The sequence below is a fragment of the Hyperoodon ampullatus genome (assembly GCF_949752795.1).
Source record: "Hyperoodon ampullatus genome assembly, chromosome: 4".
Classification (NCBI taxonomy): domain Eukaryota; kingdom Metazoa; phylum Chordata; class Mammalia; order Artiodactyla; family Ziphiidae; genus Hyperoodon; species Hyperoodon ampullatus.
The window spans coordinates 164,546,634-164,565,470 of NC_136917.1; the positions used below are offsets into that span (position 1 = coordinate 164,546,634).

An 18,837-nucleotide genomic window follows, 5' to 3' on the forward strand; every position below is an offset into this window, starting at 1 on the left:
AACATTCAGTGACACTCAGTCTTTAGCAGATGGAGAGGCAAGTACCTGTCTTGAAAATGAAATACTGATGCCTCAGAACTCATATGTTATGGCTTTGTTGATTTTTTGCTTTTTGTGGCTTTGTTGATTTTTTGCTTTTTGTAAGTCTGATCTTGCTCAACCATCAACTAAAATCCACGTACACTTATAAACTACCCAAGGAACTTAATAATCACACTAAAAATAATCAAGAATGAAAAGAACATAGGGATACAGTTGCAAGTCCCATTTTATTTTCTCTTTGTTCCCATATCAGGGCCATTTATTCAGTGGTGGAGGCCCTTGGGGTCCCAGGGCAACTTAAAAGAGAAGGGATTCATTTGGCTCAGAGATTTTTAGAGCAAATAGTTGATGTCATGCTGTTGGGCATTGTGGATTTGGGGACCACTGAAGACTCGAACATAGCTCACAATCAGACATTCTGATAGTGACTGAATTATAACAACCATATACAGTGAAAAGTACAGGGCATCCTTTGCAAGTTTTTCCAGTGGGTAAGCATACATAAGTGTCTTTAAGGGAATTACAGTTGAATTCACAATGGGGAGTTTTTATTTTGTTGTAGTTACTTTAAATAAAATGAGCTGAAACCAGTACAAAATAATGGATGCTCTGAGCAAGGCTTACATAAGAACGAACATCTCCTTCCTTACATTCTGTACATTTCAGGCTCCACCCAGTTCCAGGACAACATAGATCCTACAGTAGGAAGTGAAGGGAACACAGTCAGGCGGGGAGACCTTTTACTTGTGCCTGGAACCTATGCTTCTCTTCTGAGAAGCCTGTTCTGGGAGTGCCCCCTATGTCCTTAGGAGCATCCAGCATCTGGGAGTCTTCAGTTTGTCAGGTCTCCCCTAATTGCCATTGTCAGAAAGATGAATGTAGTTATGTAGATGCTACACATTCACTGCTTAGAGGGAAGTAGAAGACAAAGAAAGGGCAGGTTATCATCGGCAGCTCTGCTCAATGTATTAAGAAATACAGACCAAGAGCTCTAACTTCACTTATTCCTGGAGGGGCTTCACTTGCGAACTCCTGCTTCCCAAGTAAAGAGAGATTGAGGACACTCCTTAAACTCCTGTGGGAACCTCTTCACCACTAGTTAGTGAAGGAGACAGTGAGGGACTCTTCTTTCATCTCACAATTCCTATAGATTGGCCAAGTGACTTCTAGTAGTGAGTAAACTTAAACAAATCTAATTATAAGAGTAGCAATTTGATTCTATTCAATTTCATTCATATGAGATTTCTCCTTGGACACTCTGTGAAAACCAGTAAATGTTAGTTTACATAAACAAAACATAACAACAGTAGAGTCTTAAATATTGAACACGGATAATAAAAATAATAATATCTATTGTATCATTATTATTTTTTTTTTGCTGTATGCGGGCCTATCACTGTTGTGGCCTCTCCCGTTGCGGAGCACAGGCTCCAGATGCGCAGGCTCAGCGGCCATGGCTCACGGGCCCAGCCGCTCCGCGGCATGTGGGATCTTCCCAGACCAGGGCACGAACCCATGTCCCCTGCATTGGCAGGTGAACTCTCAACCACTGCGCCACCAGGGAAACCCTCTATTGTATTATTTATCAAACTCTTGTTTTATACCAGGTCCCAGACTTGGGTTTTTACATATGTTATTTTATGTAATACACACACACACACACACACACACACACACACACACGCTCACTCACAAATCCTAGGAGGTAGTCTTTCAATATCTTAATGGAGAAACTGAGGCTTGCAGAGTTTAAGTAATCTTAGTAGAGTCCTATGGCTCCTAAGGTGAGCAGCTGGATTTGAGAGATTTTATACCCTTTGATTAGTAGCTTTTGAGAGTTTCATTTAAAAATTCGTATTATTATTTTTATTGCAGTATAATTGCTTTACAATGCTGTGTTAGCTTCTCCTGTAGCATGAAGTGAATAAGCTATATGTATATATATATCCCCCTCCCTCTTGAGTAAAGTCCTAGAAAATATTCAAGATCTTTGGGGCTGCAATAGTTTGACATTAGTGGGTTACTTTAGTAAGACTTAAAGGGAGAACATCGATATCAAATTTTTTTCGAAAGGATTTTAATTCCTGCAAGCATGGACTATTTTCTACACCTCATCTTTTTCCAATATGGCTTTTGATTATGTCTTTTGAGTCTTTTTTAGTAGCTTCCTAAAAGCAAATATTATTTGGTCACAGCTCAAGTATCTGTTCTTTTCTGGATGGCAAGCAATATATGCAAATGACAGGAATGCCATCAAGTCCATCACCACCCATCAAACCTAGATCTTTATATTCAGTGGTTAATCACGTTTCATCATTTGTCTTGTTTTAACATCCTCATTGACAGTGATGAGCCCTGCTAGGCAGATGGTTCTAAATATTCAGATTTTTTTTTCTACAACTCAATATTAAAATGTTCCGTGATTTGCCTATATACATTTAATATTACAATGTTTTGATTTAGGGATTGGCAAACTATGGTCCTCAGGCCAAATCGAACCCACCACCTGTATTTGTATGGCTCGTGAAATTTTAAATTAAATACCTGAACAATAGTCTTGATTTTGCCTCTTGGCCCCAAAAGCCTAAACTATTTACTATCCGGCACTTTATGGAAAAAATTTGCTGACTCTCTTCTAATGAATTATAATTTTCTGCCTACAAACATGTCAAGTTCACATTAAGGTCTGTTCCTCACCATGCAATTTGAGAGGGGTCTAGAGGTGGATCAAAGAACACGTGTAACCCGTGGCTGCTGAGCTTTCAGACTCCCACATGCTGGATATTCGGTTTGTCGCCCATCCCTTCACCCTGTGTGTGTCCCGTGCAGGCGAACCTGGTGGTGCAGGAGAATCGCTACGTGCTGGCCATGCAGGATCTGCAGAAGGCCCAGGCTGAGCTGGACGACAGACAAGCCGAGCTGGATGTGGTGCAGGCCGAGTATGAACAGGCCATGACCGAAAAGCAGGTCACTGTCTTCTTGCCGTAGGGGTTTGGGGGCGGGTGGTGATGTCACAGGCCCTCCTGGCTGTGGTCAGCCCTTTATTCCTCTCCTGCTTTCTCTGTCCCAGGGTTTGGTTTCCAGCAGGGATTCATTTAATTGATATACAATACAATACACATGTACATACATACATACACAGCACGTACTCCCTCGCTAAGCCCTGGAGTTTGTTTCTGACGGACACCGAGGACCTTTGGTGAGAGGTCAGGATATTCAGCCAAAACAGAATTTACTTCTGGAACACGGATGTTCTGAGTTTCCTTATTAATGGTGAGGCTAATAGCATCCTGTGCAGCATTTTTAACATATTTTTCAAATCACGTCCTCCCACTTTATCTCATTTAATATTTGAAAGAATCTTTCAAGGTAGGCAGGGTAGATATTTTAATTTTACTCTCATTCTTTTTTTTTTTTTTTTTGCGGTACACGGGCCTCTCACCATTGTGGCCTCTCCCGTTGTGGAGCACAGGCTCCGGACGCACAGGCTCAGCGGCCATGGCTCACGGGCCCAGCCGCTCTACGGCATGTGGGATCTTCCCGGACCGGGGCACGAACCCGTGTCCCCTTCATCGGCAGGCGGACTCTTAACCACTGCGCCACCAGGGAAGCCCTATTTTACTCTCATTTTAAAGAAAGGAACTTAGGCCCAGAGAGGACAAGAGGAGGGCTCCCGGTCATGGGCGTTGGTCATAAGGCTGGATTAGACCTTGATCTTCTGATGTCTACTCGGGTCTTTCTGCTGGACCAACGTGCCTGACCACGTGGCTGTGTCCCAGTGACAATGACCACCTACAGCCTTCTCAACCTATGCATGTTTGTAGCTTTAGCACATTTCAGAATCAAGACTCGTATATTTCCTCTCCACTGGGCAGCAAGCTCTTTAGTTGATTTATACTCATTCCAGCTCCACTGGGGCCTCCTTCGTTCTGGTAATAGAGGCAGATTTAACATAAACCTAATGTAGCTTAAGTTTTATGGCCCCTCACTTGCACAGGCCCCATGAATGCTGGGGTTACTGGGAGTTATAGAGAGTTCTGTGGGGAGGGGAAACCAGATTATAATTGACAAGCATTTGTGTGTAAGCATTCAGATCAAATACCTAGAGATCCCAGAGGAAAGGTACCTGAATTTCTCAACTATCAGGACTTTGTAGTGATTTCTTTCCCCAGTTCTCATTTACATGTTCACTTTGGTATTTTGTATTTGTAAAAATTCTTTAATGATTTTTTTTAAAGTGGTCCCCAGCTTAGATAATCATCTGGCCTCACAAAATCTGTATCTGCCTCTGAGAAAACCTGTGCTTGATAAATAAGAGCTAGATTCTCTCTATTCTTTCCTTGATGATTATATGGAGCCCACCTCTGCCTCTTCTCAGCCCTCACTGGGCTGGATTGAGATTCCTGCTCTGTTAGTCTGTTCCCTTATAGGGGTCCCAATGAGGGAATTTAGATAAACATTTCAGTTTCACTATATGCAAGATGTATGGTATATCCTCTTAAAGATAAGTCTCCTGAAAACAAAATAAGAGCTTTTCAGAAATTTTAGAGAAGTAATTGTATAGCACCTATTTGGGTTTGTTATTTATGTTCTATGAAATTTACTACCATCATATGAAGAGAAAATTAACTTTGCAATTTGAGCATCTACTTTAGAAACTGTGAGGAAGACACGTTAATTTCTACCATTTAGACACTCACTTATATCGGGAAGCACTACTACATACTGTAAAAATATTTTTCCGGCCTCATTTTATTATGGTTCAGTTTTAACAATTTTGCATTAGTTCGCTCAATAAACTTTTTTGTGTTTGAATATCCACTATTTGTTAGGCAAGCAATTATAAGGACCACATAAGAATGGCTACTCTAAAGATGTGGCTCTAACTTTAAAACTTGGATCTCAACAAATGTCAAATGTTTTTCATTAAGAAAACAAAATCTGGCTGTGTGCCCACCTTCTCCCAACATGTTGGAGTGAACTTGAGCTTTAGTCATTGTGTTGCCCCTTCTCTCTCCATGGGGCTCTGTGAGAGTCCAGGGGGTTACAGACTACAGGGGCCAGGGGAGGGCTCTCAAGTCTACAGCTCATGGTCACGACTGGCAACCTCACAACCAGGTCTGTGCAGTCCCTGGAGGGGTGTGTGTCCTGCTGCTCTGTGCACAGGGCAGTCAGTGCCTTTGCAGAGGGTCCGCTTCCACAGGGCCTCTGGGCAGCTAGTCAGACTCTGGGGCACTAGGAGAGAGAGGGCCGGGAGGCACTACCCACGGAGCGCAAGGAATTCTGCACACTCCCCTAGCCAGGCTTGGAGGGAAAATCTGCTTTTCACTCCTGTGTGCCCATTTGCTCCTCTCCCATCCTCCATTTCCCAATCCCCCAAAGGATCCTGGGTTTCCAGAAAGCAACAGCCAGGAGGGGAAGGGTTGGCCATTTTTTATTTGGCCACATGGCAGTGGGGATGGGGAACTTTGGGAGGATAACTCATTAAAAATATCTGTCATGTGAAAAGTTTGTTTTAAAGGTAGGCAGAAGTAAATGATGTCGTATTATACTTCCAGCTGACATCTTTCTTCTTGGGGAGAAGCAAACAAACAAATATGGATGGTGTCGATGTGCGGGTACACCTCTCAGCTGGGATTTGGGGTTTTCTGCATTAACTCTAGCGGGAAGGAAAACAGAGTAGACTAGAACAAACTGGAACAAATATCTTGCTTCTGAAAAACACTGTATTGTGTTATTATTATGATAGCAATTCATGTTCCTTATAGAAAATACACATAGGTAACCCTGGAGATGAAGCCTAAAAATATTTTACTCTTTATCATTTCATATCTGCACATATGCCTGATTTACATATATTTAAAATCCATGTAAAATTGTAGCAGATAATTGAGTACATACTGCTTTATAAATTGAATTTTTAGCTAATGACTGTTTTTCTTTAATGTAATGATTATTTTTCTTAATGATTTTATTTTTAATGGCTTCAGAGCATTCTTGTTCACAATATACCATAATCTATGTAAATTATCCTCTATTAGACATTTAGTGTATATATGCCATATGCACATTATATAAATATATATAAATATTATACATGAACTTCCAGTGACTGGTCACGTAGCTAAATCTTTAGCCATATCCATTATTGTACCATAAGTATACATTTTTACAAGTAGAATTAGCAGCTGTCTTTTCAACATAGAGAAATGGAACCATTTGTTTTTAAGAACAAAGCCCTGAATGGCAATAGTGTGTGGAAGTCCAGTTAAAGGTCTTTTACTGACACAAGAGCAGCAGGGAGGGACCTACTAAGTCAGTGTGGCTGGAATTTGTGAATGAGCTTCAGGACTCCACAACCTGAAGATAATCTAAAGTTTCACCTAAAGTAAAAGGGGATGTGGAGTTACACAAAGCAGTAATGATGCTAGAACTTTAACATGAGAAATATTCCTCATTTTTAAGTAGGGATATGTATTTCTTTACATTTTGTTGTGCTATGTGATATTAGCATGTATGCTGATATTTTATTTCTAATTTTTTGATACGAAAATCATAAATGATGCAAATCTCCATTATTTCTCAGTTTATTAACATCTGGGGAGGGTTTGCCCATTGGCTCAGGGTCCCTCCTGAGGAATCCATCTATGTTCCATATATAGGGCTTAAGACATAGGCTGGGCTGAGACAGACCCACAGAAATGGAATCTTACGCTTCCTGTGGAATAAGTGGCTCACATATCTCAGAAAGGAAGATAACATATGATGTTTTAAAATTATGTTTTTGAGCTCCAGGCTATATTTATCTGAACAAAGGTTTTCTTCTGGTTCTGTCTGTTTTTAGACCTTGCTTGAAGATGCAGAGAGGTGCAGACATAAAATGCAGACTGCTTCCGCGCTGATCGGGGGACTGGCAGGGGAAAAAGAAAGATGGACAGAGCAAAGCAAGGAGTTTGCTGCACAAACTAAAAGACTTGTAGGTATGTAATTCCCTTATTAATGAGATTACGTGTTGACCATGATAGGGAGTGAGCAAACTTAAGCTTTAATCAGAATACACGTCAGCGCTCTATTACTTCAAATTCCTCTGCGTGTGTGTGTGTGTGTGTGTGTGTGTGTGTGTGTGTGTGTCCAGCTATTTCAAAAGGATGAATATTGTTCTGGCATTTAGGCAATGCTTATTAGATTTCAACCTCCTATTATCAGGTCATTTTTGAATTCTCCTACGAGTGAATGGCCATATCGATCAAGGTCACTTAGAATGGAGGCTCTGTCTTCTGAGGTTTTGGTGTATCTCTTAAACTCAGAAATCATCCTCTCATATCCAACAAGAGTCAACATAATCCGGTGCTTGACTACTAGCAGCTATTACTTGGTGGACCATGTGGACTCTTTAACAATGAACTAAGCTACTGCTATTCACAAGACACAGCAACTTGTGGTTTCTGAAATTTAGTTTGAAAGAATGGTTGTCTTTTTTTTCATTTCTAACATTCTGCAGAATTACGGGGCTAATCACAGAGGATTTCAGTGATGTTTCATTTTCCGTTTTAGGGGATGTGTTGTTGGCTACAGCTTTCCTATCTTATTCTGGTCCGTTTAACCAAGAATTTCGCAATCTGCTGTTGAATGACTGGCAGAAGGAAATGAAAGCCCGAAAAATTCCGTTTGGAGACAATCTAAACCTCAATGAGATGTTGATTGATGCTCCTACCATTAGTGAATGGAACCTCCAAGGCCTGCCAAACGATGACCTGTCCATTCAGAATGGAATTATTGTCACAAAGGCATCTCGCTACCCTTTGTTAATAGATCCACAGACTCAAGGGAAGATCTGGGTTAAAAATAAAGAAAACCAAAATGAACTCCAGGTAATCTGGGTTTGAGTCTATTTATGCTACTAATCAATTTTAGTGCCCCAGATCAACAAGTATCTGAGAATAAAGAAATATTTCATATTTAGAAATAATTTTATTATTAATATTTAAATATTAGTATTTAGAAATGATTTCTAAAAATTGCATTATTTGCATTCTTGTTGATCTCTCCAATGCCGTCTTTCAAAGGTTTCAGACTCCCTTCTGTTAGGGCCTAGGGCCCTCATTCATAAACAGAGCAGGTTGGAGCTATATCACATTAAGTGTACAGCACTTTATAAAGACACTTCATAATTATTCCTTGATTATTTGTCACAAATATGGTGGTGGTGAGGAAAAGGCAACATTGCCATACAACCTTTACTTGCTTGTCAGTAAAAGGGAATGATGCAGTCAAGTGCTCTGGAGCTTCCTTAAAAAACTAAAAATGGAGCTACCATATGATCCTGCAATCCCACTCCTGGGCAAATATCTGGAGAAAACCATAATTCAAAAAGATACATGCACCCCAATGTTCATTGCAGCACTGTTTACAATAGCTCAGACGTGGAAGCAACCTAAGTGTCCAGTAACAGAGGAATGGATAAAGAAGATGTATATTTATACAGTGGAATATTACTCAGCCATAAAAAAAGAATGAAATAATGCTATTTGCAGCAACATGGCTGGACCTAGAGGTTATCATACGAAGTGAAGTAAGCCAGACAGAGAAAGACAAATATCATATGATATCACTTATATGTGGAATGTAAAAAAAAATGATACAAATGAAGTTATATACAAAACAGAAACAGGCCCACAGACATAGAAAACGAACTTATGGTTACCAAAGGGGAAAAGTCGGGGAGATGGATAAATTAGAAGTTTAGGATTGACATAAACCCACTACTATATATAAAATAGATAACCAACAAGGACCTACTGTAGAGCACAGGTAACTATACTCAACATTTTGTAATAACCTATAAGAGAAAAGAATCTGAAAAAAATTATGTATAACTGAATCACTTTGCTGTACACCTGAAACTAACACAACATTGTAAATCAACTATACTTCAATTAAAAAAAATAAATAAGGGCTGGATGGTTTGCTAAGGTGAAGAATGGAAACAGTTTCGAGCAGCATTTTGATCTTGTTTTTAGATCACATCTCTAAATCACAAGTACTTCAGAAACCACCTAGAGGAGAGTCTTTCTCTTGGAAGGCCCTTGCTTATCGAAGATGTTGCGGAGGAACTAGATCCAGCCCTGGATAATGTTTTGGAGAGAAACTTCATTAAGACCGGGTCTACCTTTAAGGTAGGTTAAACCTATAGATGACAGTGTGCAGAATACTTACCATGAGGCCTGGTAAATGTGACAGTTTCTCAATGGGCAGCAATTCAAATTTGAGGCATTTGCTTTTCTCTTCTACACTTCCTGAGTTGGGATCAAGAGCAGTCTTTTTAGGAATATCTACTTCACTTGTATAATAAAGTCTGACTCCATTGTGATGGTTGACTTTGGACAGTTTTCAAGCCCTGTCATGACCCTCTCCCCTTCCATCCCCAGTCTGGGCAAGCTGGTAAGAAAACGTGGGTCCACTCTCCTTTGGCACTGGTGGGAAGTTCAAATCATGCAGCTCTCTGCTCATGACCATGTCTGGGAAACTTCATCCCAGCCCCACTGGGTAACCACCATAAAACCCTAAAACAGCTTCCCCTCCCTACTCTCTCAAGTGAGGTTTTTTGTGGACCTGTGTGGGAGCCTACCCTAATATTTCCAGAAAGTCTCATGTGAATAGTAAACATCTTCATATCTTTTTGTTACATGAGTGACATCATCAGTCTTGACTTCTGAACCAAATTTTGGGTGGGGAATCCATCTCACTTCTGCGGTATGATCACAACAATTTTGGTGATAAATTCTATATATATTGTATGGTATATATTGAATTAACTTCCTTCCTTACCCCCTTCCTTCCCTCCCTCCCTCCCTTCCTTCCTCTCTTATTTCCATCCTTCTTTCCTTTCATCCTAGTGGCTTAAAGCCCTGTGAATGCCTAATGACCATTTCTTTTTTAGTATACAGATGCTCTCCAGGTACATAGCTGTTAAAAGCAACACTGGATCCTATACAAAAAGCACACAGTAAGGTGTATCTCTGTTTTATTACTTTTAACTTTCCTTTTTATAAAAAAGGTGAAGGTCGGTGACAAAGAGGTAGATGTGATGGATGGCTTCAGACTCTACATTACCACCAAGCTGCCCAATCCAGCCTACACCCCTGAAATAAGTGCGCGGACCTCCATCATCGACTTCACTGTCACCATGAAAGGTCTAGAAGATCAGTTACTGGGGAGAGTCATTCTCACAGAGAAGCAGGTGAGTGAAGTATGGCCCTACCGCTTTCTGCATCATGTTGCGATTTTTTCATTGACAAAAGTGATATGATGAAAGTTGTAATAGGATTGAGTCCCCTCCTTTAATTCCTATGTTTCTTCCATTATTAATTTCCAAGTGTCTTAAATAACTACTAACCAATTATCTACCCAATATGTTGCATCTGCATCGCATAAATCATATAGATCATCAATTGATTTTATATAGGGGACTGATGTAACTATGAGACTATCAGTCTCAATATCAGCATCATTGTTCTGGATTTATATTACTTTATTTTTCTGAAGTTTGTTCTATTATTAATTCTAGTCACCTGTTGATTTTTAGCTTTCTAGTTTTTTCTTTCATTCGATTCATTATTATGCTTTTGGAATATAAAATTAAAACGTTTTACTCAGATAACATGACATTGCCAATTCTTATTTGTTATCCAAGAGAGCTCTGTGTGTGTTGTGAGAAGATAGAAGTTGGTGACACTAGGTTTCACTGTGCACCTTCTGAGGGCTACCGGATTCATTATGCTCTAAGTATAACTCCATATCTGTTTTCTCTCAATGAAAAATGGCCAATAATTTATAACTTCTGTGTTCTGAGTCACCATTTTCTCCGGGGAACATCTGAGTCTTAAGGAAAGAAATCTGGAGGATTTTAATAGGACTGCTTTGGTGAAATTGCGTGAACTCTGAAAGTTGCTATCAATTTTTTTTCCTGAGTTCTATGGCAATGTGGAGTTTGGTTTACTTTATACCTCCCTTCTACACTGACCTAAAGATTTATTTAGGTTAAATCTATTGGCAAAATCTTTGAAATCTGTCCCTCCCATTCTTTTTACCTTTTCTGTATGTTGTACCATGCTTGCTCTTCTGAGCCCTTCCTTATGTTTATCTCTTTCTCTCTCTCTCTTCCCCTCTTCCTTTTTTATGAATCTTCTCTGTTTACTTTTTAATTTATTGTACATAAATCATGGAGTTATACGGTTGGAAATTGCATTAAAAGCCTTTAATCCAGCTTCATAAATTCACATGGTTGGTGACCTCAGTATGGCAGGAACGGATGCTAGCGTTCCTACCACAGACTGGCTACTGAAGAAATAACATCCTTCCAAATATATACTTGTTTATTTTTGAAATCTCAGTAGAGGTGGTTGAGGAAGTTTGGCGCTGCCACACCCTTATTTCAGGAAGGACAGGGGTTCTTGATCAACAGCAAATCTGTGGAGCCAGGGCATCCCTGAGAGTCTTCGGGGCAGTATCCATTGCCCGTATTGTAGGCTCTGCTTTCACCTGTAGTGCTGGCTTCAGGTAGATAATGGGCTTTGATAGCACTCTGAATAATATCCTTGTCCTCGGCTTTCTTGCTGTTCAGCTGAGATGAATACAGTCTCCTTGGAAAAAATAATTTGGCTTCCCAGATTTTTGGATGCAACAAAACACAGCAACAACTCCAGGACTGAGCTGTAATTGTTGCAGCAGAGTTTTAAGATGAAGTAAGGGGCACTTGAAGCTCACTGGGAGATTTTGAACAGCCTTGAAAAGCCAGGTTTTTATTTACTTCCTGGGAAAGTTGGGTGCCTTCAGACATTATTCTCTTACCATCATCTCATTATCAGAATTTGTCCCAGGCTCAAAGGAAATGATTCTCAGAAAAGTGTGGTCAGAGTGACGTGACACTCATTCTGTTATAATAGTCATCTTACCCTGAACCACATTAGAATACAACACGTAATCTGTATTTTTTTTTCTCTAAAGCAAAGTGAGCTGCTAGACTTATTTGTGATGGATTTTAAGTAGTCTCCTTTCTGCCAGCAGCTTTTCCTTTTGCAGCATCTTTTGCCCACCGTGCTCCTGAATTTGCACACTTTGCTGAATCTTTTCAGCCTGGGTGGTGGCAAGTGGGTCTGAGTTGATCTCTGGCGCTTTCAGGGCATTTTTTTTTTTTTATCATCTAGTGACTCAGTTGAAAAGAGCCTATGTCTGTGCCTATGGATACAGATATAAAACATTAAGTCCAAATTGTTTCTTTGACTTCAGCGACATTGAAGTCTCTCTTACTATGATCACATCTTGGGTGATGGTAAAAATATCAATATGAAATGTTATTGGGCCAAGGGGGGGCTTTTGAAAGCTAGGAAGATCCCACAGATAGGAAGTTGATGTTGGAAAGCATCTAAGAAATTCCCTAAATGTAGGGAGCATTGAAACAAATGGTGAACATCTTCAGTCAGGATGAGTTATGCCTTCACTGGTCTGTTGATTCTTCTTGTGAAAGGCAGCTTGGAACAGTAACTTAGGATACAAGGGAAAGGCTACTCTTAGTTCTTTGAGTCCATAAATTCACCAGCTGTCCAGTGTTCTGGGAATACAGGCAGTGAGGCGCCTTATTATCATGCAGGATCTGGTCTCATGAATGCTCAGCTGTACAGCCGTAGCAGGTTTGTTTGCTTAAGAGACAAAGGGAAACCTCAGAGCCTATGAAAGCAAGGAAGGCAGATTTTTAACTGACTTTATACTTTCTGTGTGCTTCAAGGCAGTCTTTTTAAAAAATTTATTTTTATTTTTATTTTTTGCGGTATGCGGGCCTCTCACTGCTGTGGCCTCTCCCAGTGCAGAGCACAGGCTCCGGACACGCAGGCTCAGCGGCCATGGCTCACGGGCCCAGCCGCTCCGTGGCATGTGGGATCCTCCCGGACCGGGGCATGAACCCGCGTCCCCTGCATTGGCAGGCGGACTCTCAACCACTGCGCCACCAGGGAAGCCCTGGAAGGCAGATTTTTAACTGACTTCATACTTTTCTGTGTGCTTCAAGACAGTCTTTTTAAATGCATGGGCTGTTCAAGTTCACATCAAGGTCATATTCAATTGCTCACCTGATGTACCTGTGAGTATATTTAGACAGCCTGCTGTTGTCATCAGAAGGTGATGTATCAAGACCATTTTAAATAGGCAGCAAACCAGTAGCCCTCCAGAAACTTTCCTTTAAAGAAACCTAGTCTCTTCGGGTCACTCTCACCTTGATCCTAGAGAATAAGAAAGAATCTCAAAGAGAACTATGTACTATTAGGAGAAAAATATTAATATCAATTAACAGCTTCTACTAGCCGCACAATCCAAAGCCTCAAGTGTCATCATTGTTCAGAATTTCAGATGAGCAAACAGGTGTCTGACTTATTTCTTTTGGAGCTGGAAGGACCTAAACTTGGTGGAACTGACATGGGAAATAACTTAATAAAGACACTAAATAGACATTGTTATCACCATTGTTACTGGTGGTGGAGAAAAAATAAATCTGTTTCTGAGTTCAGTTGTTTAATCATTCATTTTAATTACCAGTGCAAGGTACAGAGAGAAAGAATCTTTGGGAATAAAGCCTGAGTGATACGTTAAAAATGAGAACTGTGGAAGGCTGTCATCTATTTCCTTTTATTGATTCCAAAACTTTGGTTAGAGTTGAAGTTTATGAACAGAAAGAATTTTAGTTTTCATTTGCATCCTTGTTGAGCCACTTAACTTTTGATTGTGTAATTAATCAATAGTACATTTCATGAAGTTGTACTGAATCACTGATGTACTTTCTTATTCAATTCAGGGATACTTTTCACATTATCACAGTTTATATAAAATTTTTACATTGTGGTCTTAATATATAGAACACATAGCACAAATGTGTGTGTGTGCGTGTGTGTGTGTGTGTGTGCTAAGAGATAATCCCTTTTGTGGGAAAAATGCTAATAGACAAAATTATTTTGATTAATTTTGCCCCTTCGTATTAATTTGTAAAATAACTATATTATGGAACTAAAGTTGTAGTTCAACAGAAATATGTTTAAATGTGTCATACAAATGAAAATATGCCTAAAACCTTATCCCAAAGTAGGTTTTCCATTTTTAAAACTCAAATGAAAAGCAAATAGCAATTGTTCTATTTTCTTTCAGAGGTATCTTTCTTTGCCCCATAACTATTGTTCTATTCTACTGTTTGGCCACTCACGTGCTATTTAATGAATAGTTTGCTTTTGGAATTCCAAATATTACTTTAGGTTGTAGTATTTACTTTAGAGTATATTATTTCATCAGTTTCAAACTATGGGGGAAATGTACTCCTTAGCCTTATTTTAATCCTTTGGGAATATGAGCATTTCTTTAAGTGACAATTTTATTTAATTAATGTTAACAATGACATTAAATTGACTATAATCAACTCAATAATGTTCAAGCTTTTACTTACTATCTTTAAAATCAGGAAAGGAATAATTTGTACCTTATTGTATGTATTACTAATAAGTGTGTTTATTTTCTTAATAATGTTTTTCATAAACAACGTGGAGGCATAATTTTAGTCTCAGTCCTGTAGTTCTCAAGTGGAGATGAGATTGGAAATGTAGGCTGTAACAGGTTTTGCAAACTATGTTGAAAATTTTGGACCTTTCCAAATAGTAAAGGGAGATCCCTCTATGACTGGGAGCAGAAAAGGGGGCGATGGCAGAGCAAAAGATCAGTGGGGAGACCAGTTATGGTTAGAGTAGTCCCCTGAGCAGTAATTAAAGCCTACATTAGGGTAATTACTATGTAATTGGAAAAAAATGGAGGAAGGCTTATGCAGGAAGGCTCAGTAAGACTTGGTGCAGATCTCGGATTTGATAGCCCATGGTCTCAACTCCAGCAGACATGAAAGCATGCATCCTTAGCATTGTAAGTGCAAGATTAGAAAGTTCTCCTTAAAAAAAAATCCCTTTCAGCTCCTTTATTATGCTTTTACAATGATACGTGAAATTCTAAAGTGTGATTTATTTTGTACCAACTTACAATTTTACTTTTCTTTTTTTTAAAGATGTTGGGGGTAGGAGTTTATTAATTAATTAATTATTTTTTTTGCTGTGTTGGGTCTCCGTTTCTGTGCGAGGGCTTCCCCTAGTGTGGCAAGTGGGGACCACTCTTCATCGCCGTACGCAGGCCTCTCACTATCGTGGCCTCTCTTGTTGCGGAGCACAAGCTCCAGATGCGTAGGCTCAGTAGTTGTGGCTCACGGGCCTAGTTGCTCCGCGGCATGTGGGATCTTCCCAGACCAGGGCTCAAACCCGTGTCCCCTGCATTGGCAGGCAGATTCTCAACCACTGCGCCACCAGGGAAGCCCTGGTTTTGCTTTTCAAACTACTCATTACCAAATAAATATTACAATGCATCTGAAAAATCCATGCTGGAAACGAATGAGGGGAGGGGATAGAGAGAAGAGACGTCTTCTGAGCAGCTGTCATGATCCAGTCACTGGTTTGAGCTTCTTTGCTAATGATATCCTCACAATCACTCTCTGAGCTGTTTTTATGTCCATTTTGCAGATGAAGAAACTGAGGCTTATAGACTTGCATAACATGGCCAACGTCATGCAGTTAATAAGTCCTGGGTGTTAGAATTTAAACGTGTCTTCCTGATATAAAAATGCTCACTCTTCTCACTGCTTTACTTTCCTTCCCTTACCTGTCTTCATGTAAGGACTTTTATCAGGCTCACCTTTAAGAACTCAGAAACAATAATGAGAGTGTGTAATATTTAAGAATATGGCAAGAGTGTGTAAAATTTGAGAATATGGCAATAGAAAATATTTGAATTATTTCTATTTAATTTTATTATCACTTTGTTTCCTAGTGTAACCATATTGTGAGTGCATTTATTATAACTGCCCATGGAAAGGAATTTTATAGTAACCACTAAATGTCACTTGTTTATACTAATTTCTACATTATCTCAAGTACAAGATTATTATCTAGTAAATAAATGAATTAAAATGACCAGTAAGGAGATTGCCAACAAGCACATGAAAGGATGCTCAACATCACTAATCATTAGAGTAATGCAAATCAAAACTACAATGAGGTACCACCTCACACCGGTCAGAGTGGCCATCATCAAAAATCTACAAACAATAAATGCTGGAGAGGGTGTGGAAAAAAAGGAACCCTCTTGCACTGTTGGTGGGAATGTAAATTGATACAGCCACTATGGAGAACAGTATGGAGTTTCCTTAAAAAACTAAAATAGAACTACCCTATGACCCAGCAATCCCACTACTGGGCATATACCCTGAGAAAACCATAATTCAAAAAGAGTCATGGACCACAATGTTCATTGCAGCACTATTTACAATAGCCAGGACATGGAAGCAACCTAAGTGTCCATCGACAGACGAATGGATAAAGAAGATGTGGCACATATATACAATGGAATATTACTCAGCCATAAAAAGAAACAAAATTGAGCTATTTGTAGTGAAGTGGATGGACCTAGAATCTGTCATACAGAGTGAAGTAAGTCAGTTAGAGAAAAATTCTGGATGCTAACACATATATATGGAATCTAAAAGAAAAAAAAAAAGGTTCTGAAGAACCTAGGGGCAGGACAGGAATAAAGATGCAGACGTAGAGAATGGACTTGAGGACACCGGGAGGGAGAAGGGTAAGCTGGGACGAAGTGAGATAGTGGCATAGACACACATACACTACCAAATGTAAAATAGATAGCTAGTGGGAAGCAGCCGCATAGAACAGGGAGATCAGCTTTGTGCTTTGTGACCACCTAGAGGGGTGGGATAGGGAGGGGGGGAGGGAGACGCAAGACGGAGGGGATATGGGGATATATGTATATGTATATGTATAGCCGATTCACTTTGTTATGCAGCAGCAACTAACACAGCAATGTAAAGCAATTATACTCCACTAAAGATGTTAAAAAAAAATAAAATAAAATGACCAGTAAGGAAGCTTTCAAATGTAACCAAATGACACATGGAAGCAAAGACAGTAAGAGCAGGTCTTAATTGCATTGCTGTATCTCAAAGAATTAAGAATTGATGCAAGTTTGAGCTTTTGTTTTGCTTAAAGAGGGAATTTTTCTTTTTTCTAGAATGTTCCTGGACCTGACTCACTGTGCTCAGAGCATGAGTTGGGAGGCTGGTAGGGTCCCACACACCATAAGTGTTCAACCAATGGAACGTACAGCAGAGGCCAGTGCTCTTTCCTTTTTGCCTTCGTGCAGTTTTGCTACCATGACCTTTATTTTTAACTTCATGGTTTTTGTTACAAAGGGAGAATTTTCATGTCTGTATTTCTGGCACTAAGACATGACTAGATTTTCTGGTACACTAATGTGTTTCAGTTTATCAGTTTGAAAAGGGGTATAGCATTTAATCATTCACCAGGCAATATTGAGAGCCTACTATGTATCGGACATTGTACTAAGAGTTGGAGAATGTATCAATGAACCAAAAAATCCTTGGAGCATAACTATTAAGTAACTTATATGTTATATTAGAAAGAAAGTAAATAATCACATAATTAATGAATAGTCCTATTATGTTTTATATGATTTCGTGTGATTCATCACTGCATATAACTTTAGATTTCTAGTTTTCTCGATAGGGAGTAGAATCTACAAAACCTGCTGAGCCATATCCAGAATACGTAACTGAGTATTTACCTTTCTGAAGCTGGTCTAGCAGTGTGAGCTTGGTATCACATGCCCAGGTACCCACACAACTGGAATTGCTGACAGTGCTCTCCTGTTCAAGTCACCTGCATTTAACCCTCGTTTCCCCATATTGTATTTACACTGAAATGTGTGTAACTTTAGTAATGCAGGTAAGCATAGGTACCTTGTCAATGGACACTATATTTAGAAAGCTTTTCAAGCAAATTTGCTAATGCGTATCTTTCTCTTCAAGTTTTAAATTCCATTTCCTCATTGTCTTTTCCTCTTTAGAATCTTTTATTAACTTCAAGTTAGAGTCTCTCATGAAACAATTTGACTTTCATGTACAATTTGACTTGGTGCTGGCAGCATCTCCCAGCCTCTGGGTTTCCTGCTGCCCTTGGCTTGTTGAGTGTCATGGCTGTTTCCTCCTTCCCTCACCCTCACCAGCCCCATCTTTTCTTTCCTTCTCTTTCATTGTCTCTCCCTCTCCAAACTACCAAAAGGAAGAAATAGCCAATAAGGGCAATAATCTTCCAAAGCCATTCTCTCCCCAGCTACCCATAAGGTCTTTTAGGAAGGATTCAGAATGTCCCTTCTCTTGGAGAGGACAGCATCTTTTCTTTTCAGGTCAAGATGATTTTTCAATTTAAATGTACATGCAGTAGCAGCGCAGTTTGCTTGCCTAACTTTTGGACACTTGCTTGTCACAGAGTTGGATACTAGTTCAACACACAAGTTGAGAATAGTCACATTCAAACAACAATAGAGCCCTTTTAAACAAGAAACCGAACAGAGGTAAATATATTTAATCTGAGACGCATATATTGTCTTCAAATAAAGTTCAGTTTCAAAACAGGAGTAAATATGATCACAGAAGTCCCTTAAAAATGAGTTGAATTTAGGAAATAAATAGATGGTAAATAGTTAATACAGGTAATATTTTTAGTACATTTTACATTGTTTGCCACCAATCCTTCTTTCCTCCATTAATTCTCCTCCTCTAATTTTGATGTCCATATTTCCTGCAGTCAAATGTGATAACTACAGTACAGGAACTCGAGAGCAGCCCCCTAGGTA

General features: G+C 39.5%; 1 protein-coding gene across 1 annotated transcript in view; it reads left to right on the forward strand.

Annotated features, from left to right (window-relative positions):
* The window catches only part of DNAH5 (dynein axonemal heavy chain 5), a gene marked incomplete at its 3' end in the record, with an annotated part of 240,126 nt that overhangs the window by 186,762 nt on the left and 34,527 nt on the right, over window positions 1–18,837 (forward strand). Inside the window, exons 61-65 of the mRNA XM_079701862.1 lie at window positions 2,872–3,009; window positions 6,887–7,022; window positions 7,597–7,913; window positions 9,063–9,218; window positions 10,100–10,282. Coding sequence (XP_079557988.1) covers window positions 2,872–3,009; window positions 6,887–7,022; window positions 7,597–7,913; window positions 9,063–9,218; window positions 10,100–10,282 — 930 coding nt within the window. The remainder of the gene's footprint in view (window positions 1–2,871; window positions 3,010–6,886; window positions 7,023–7,596; window positions 7,914–9,062; window positions 9,219–10,099; window positions 10,283–18,837) is intronic.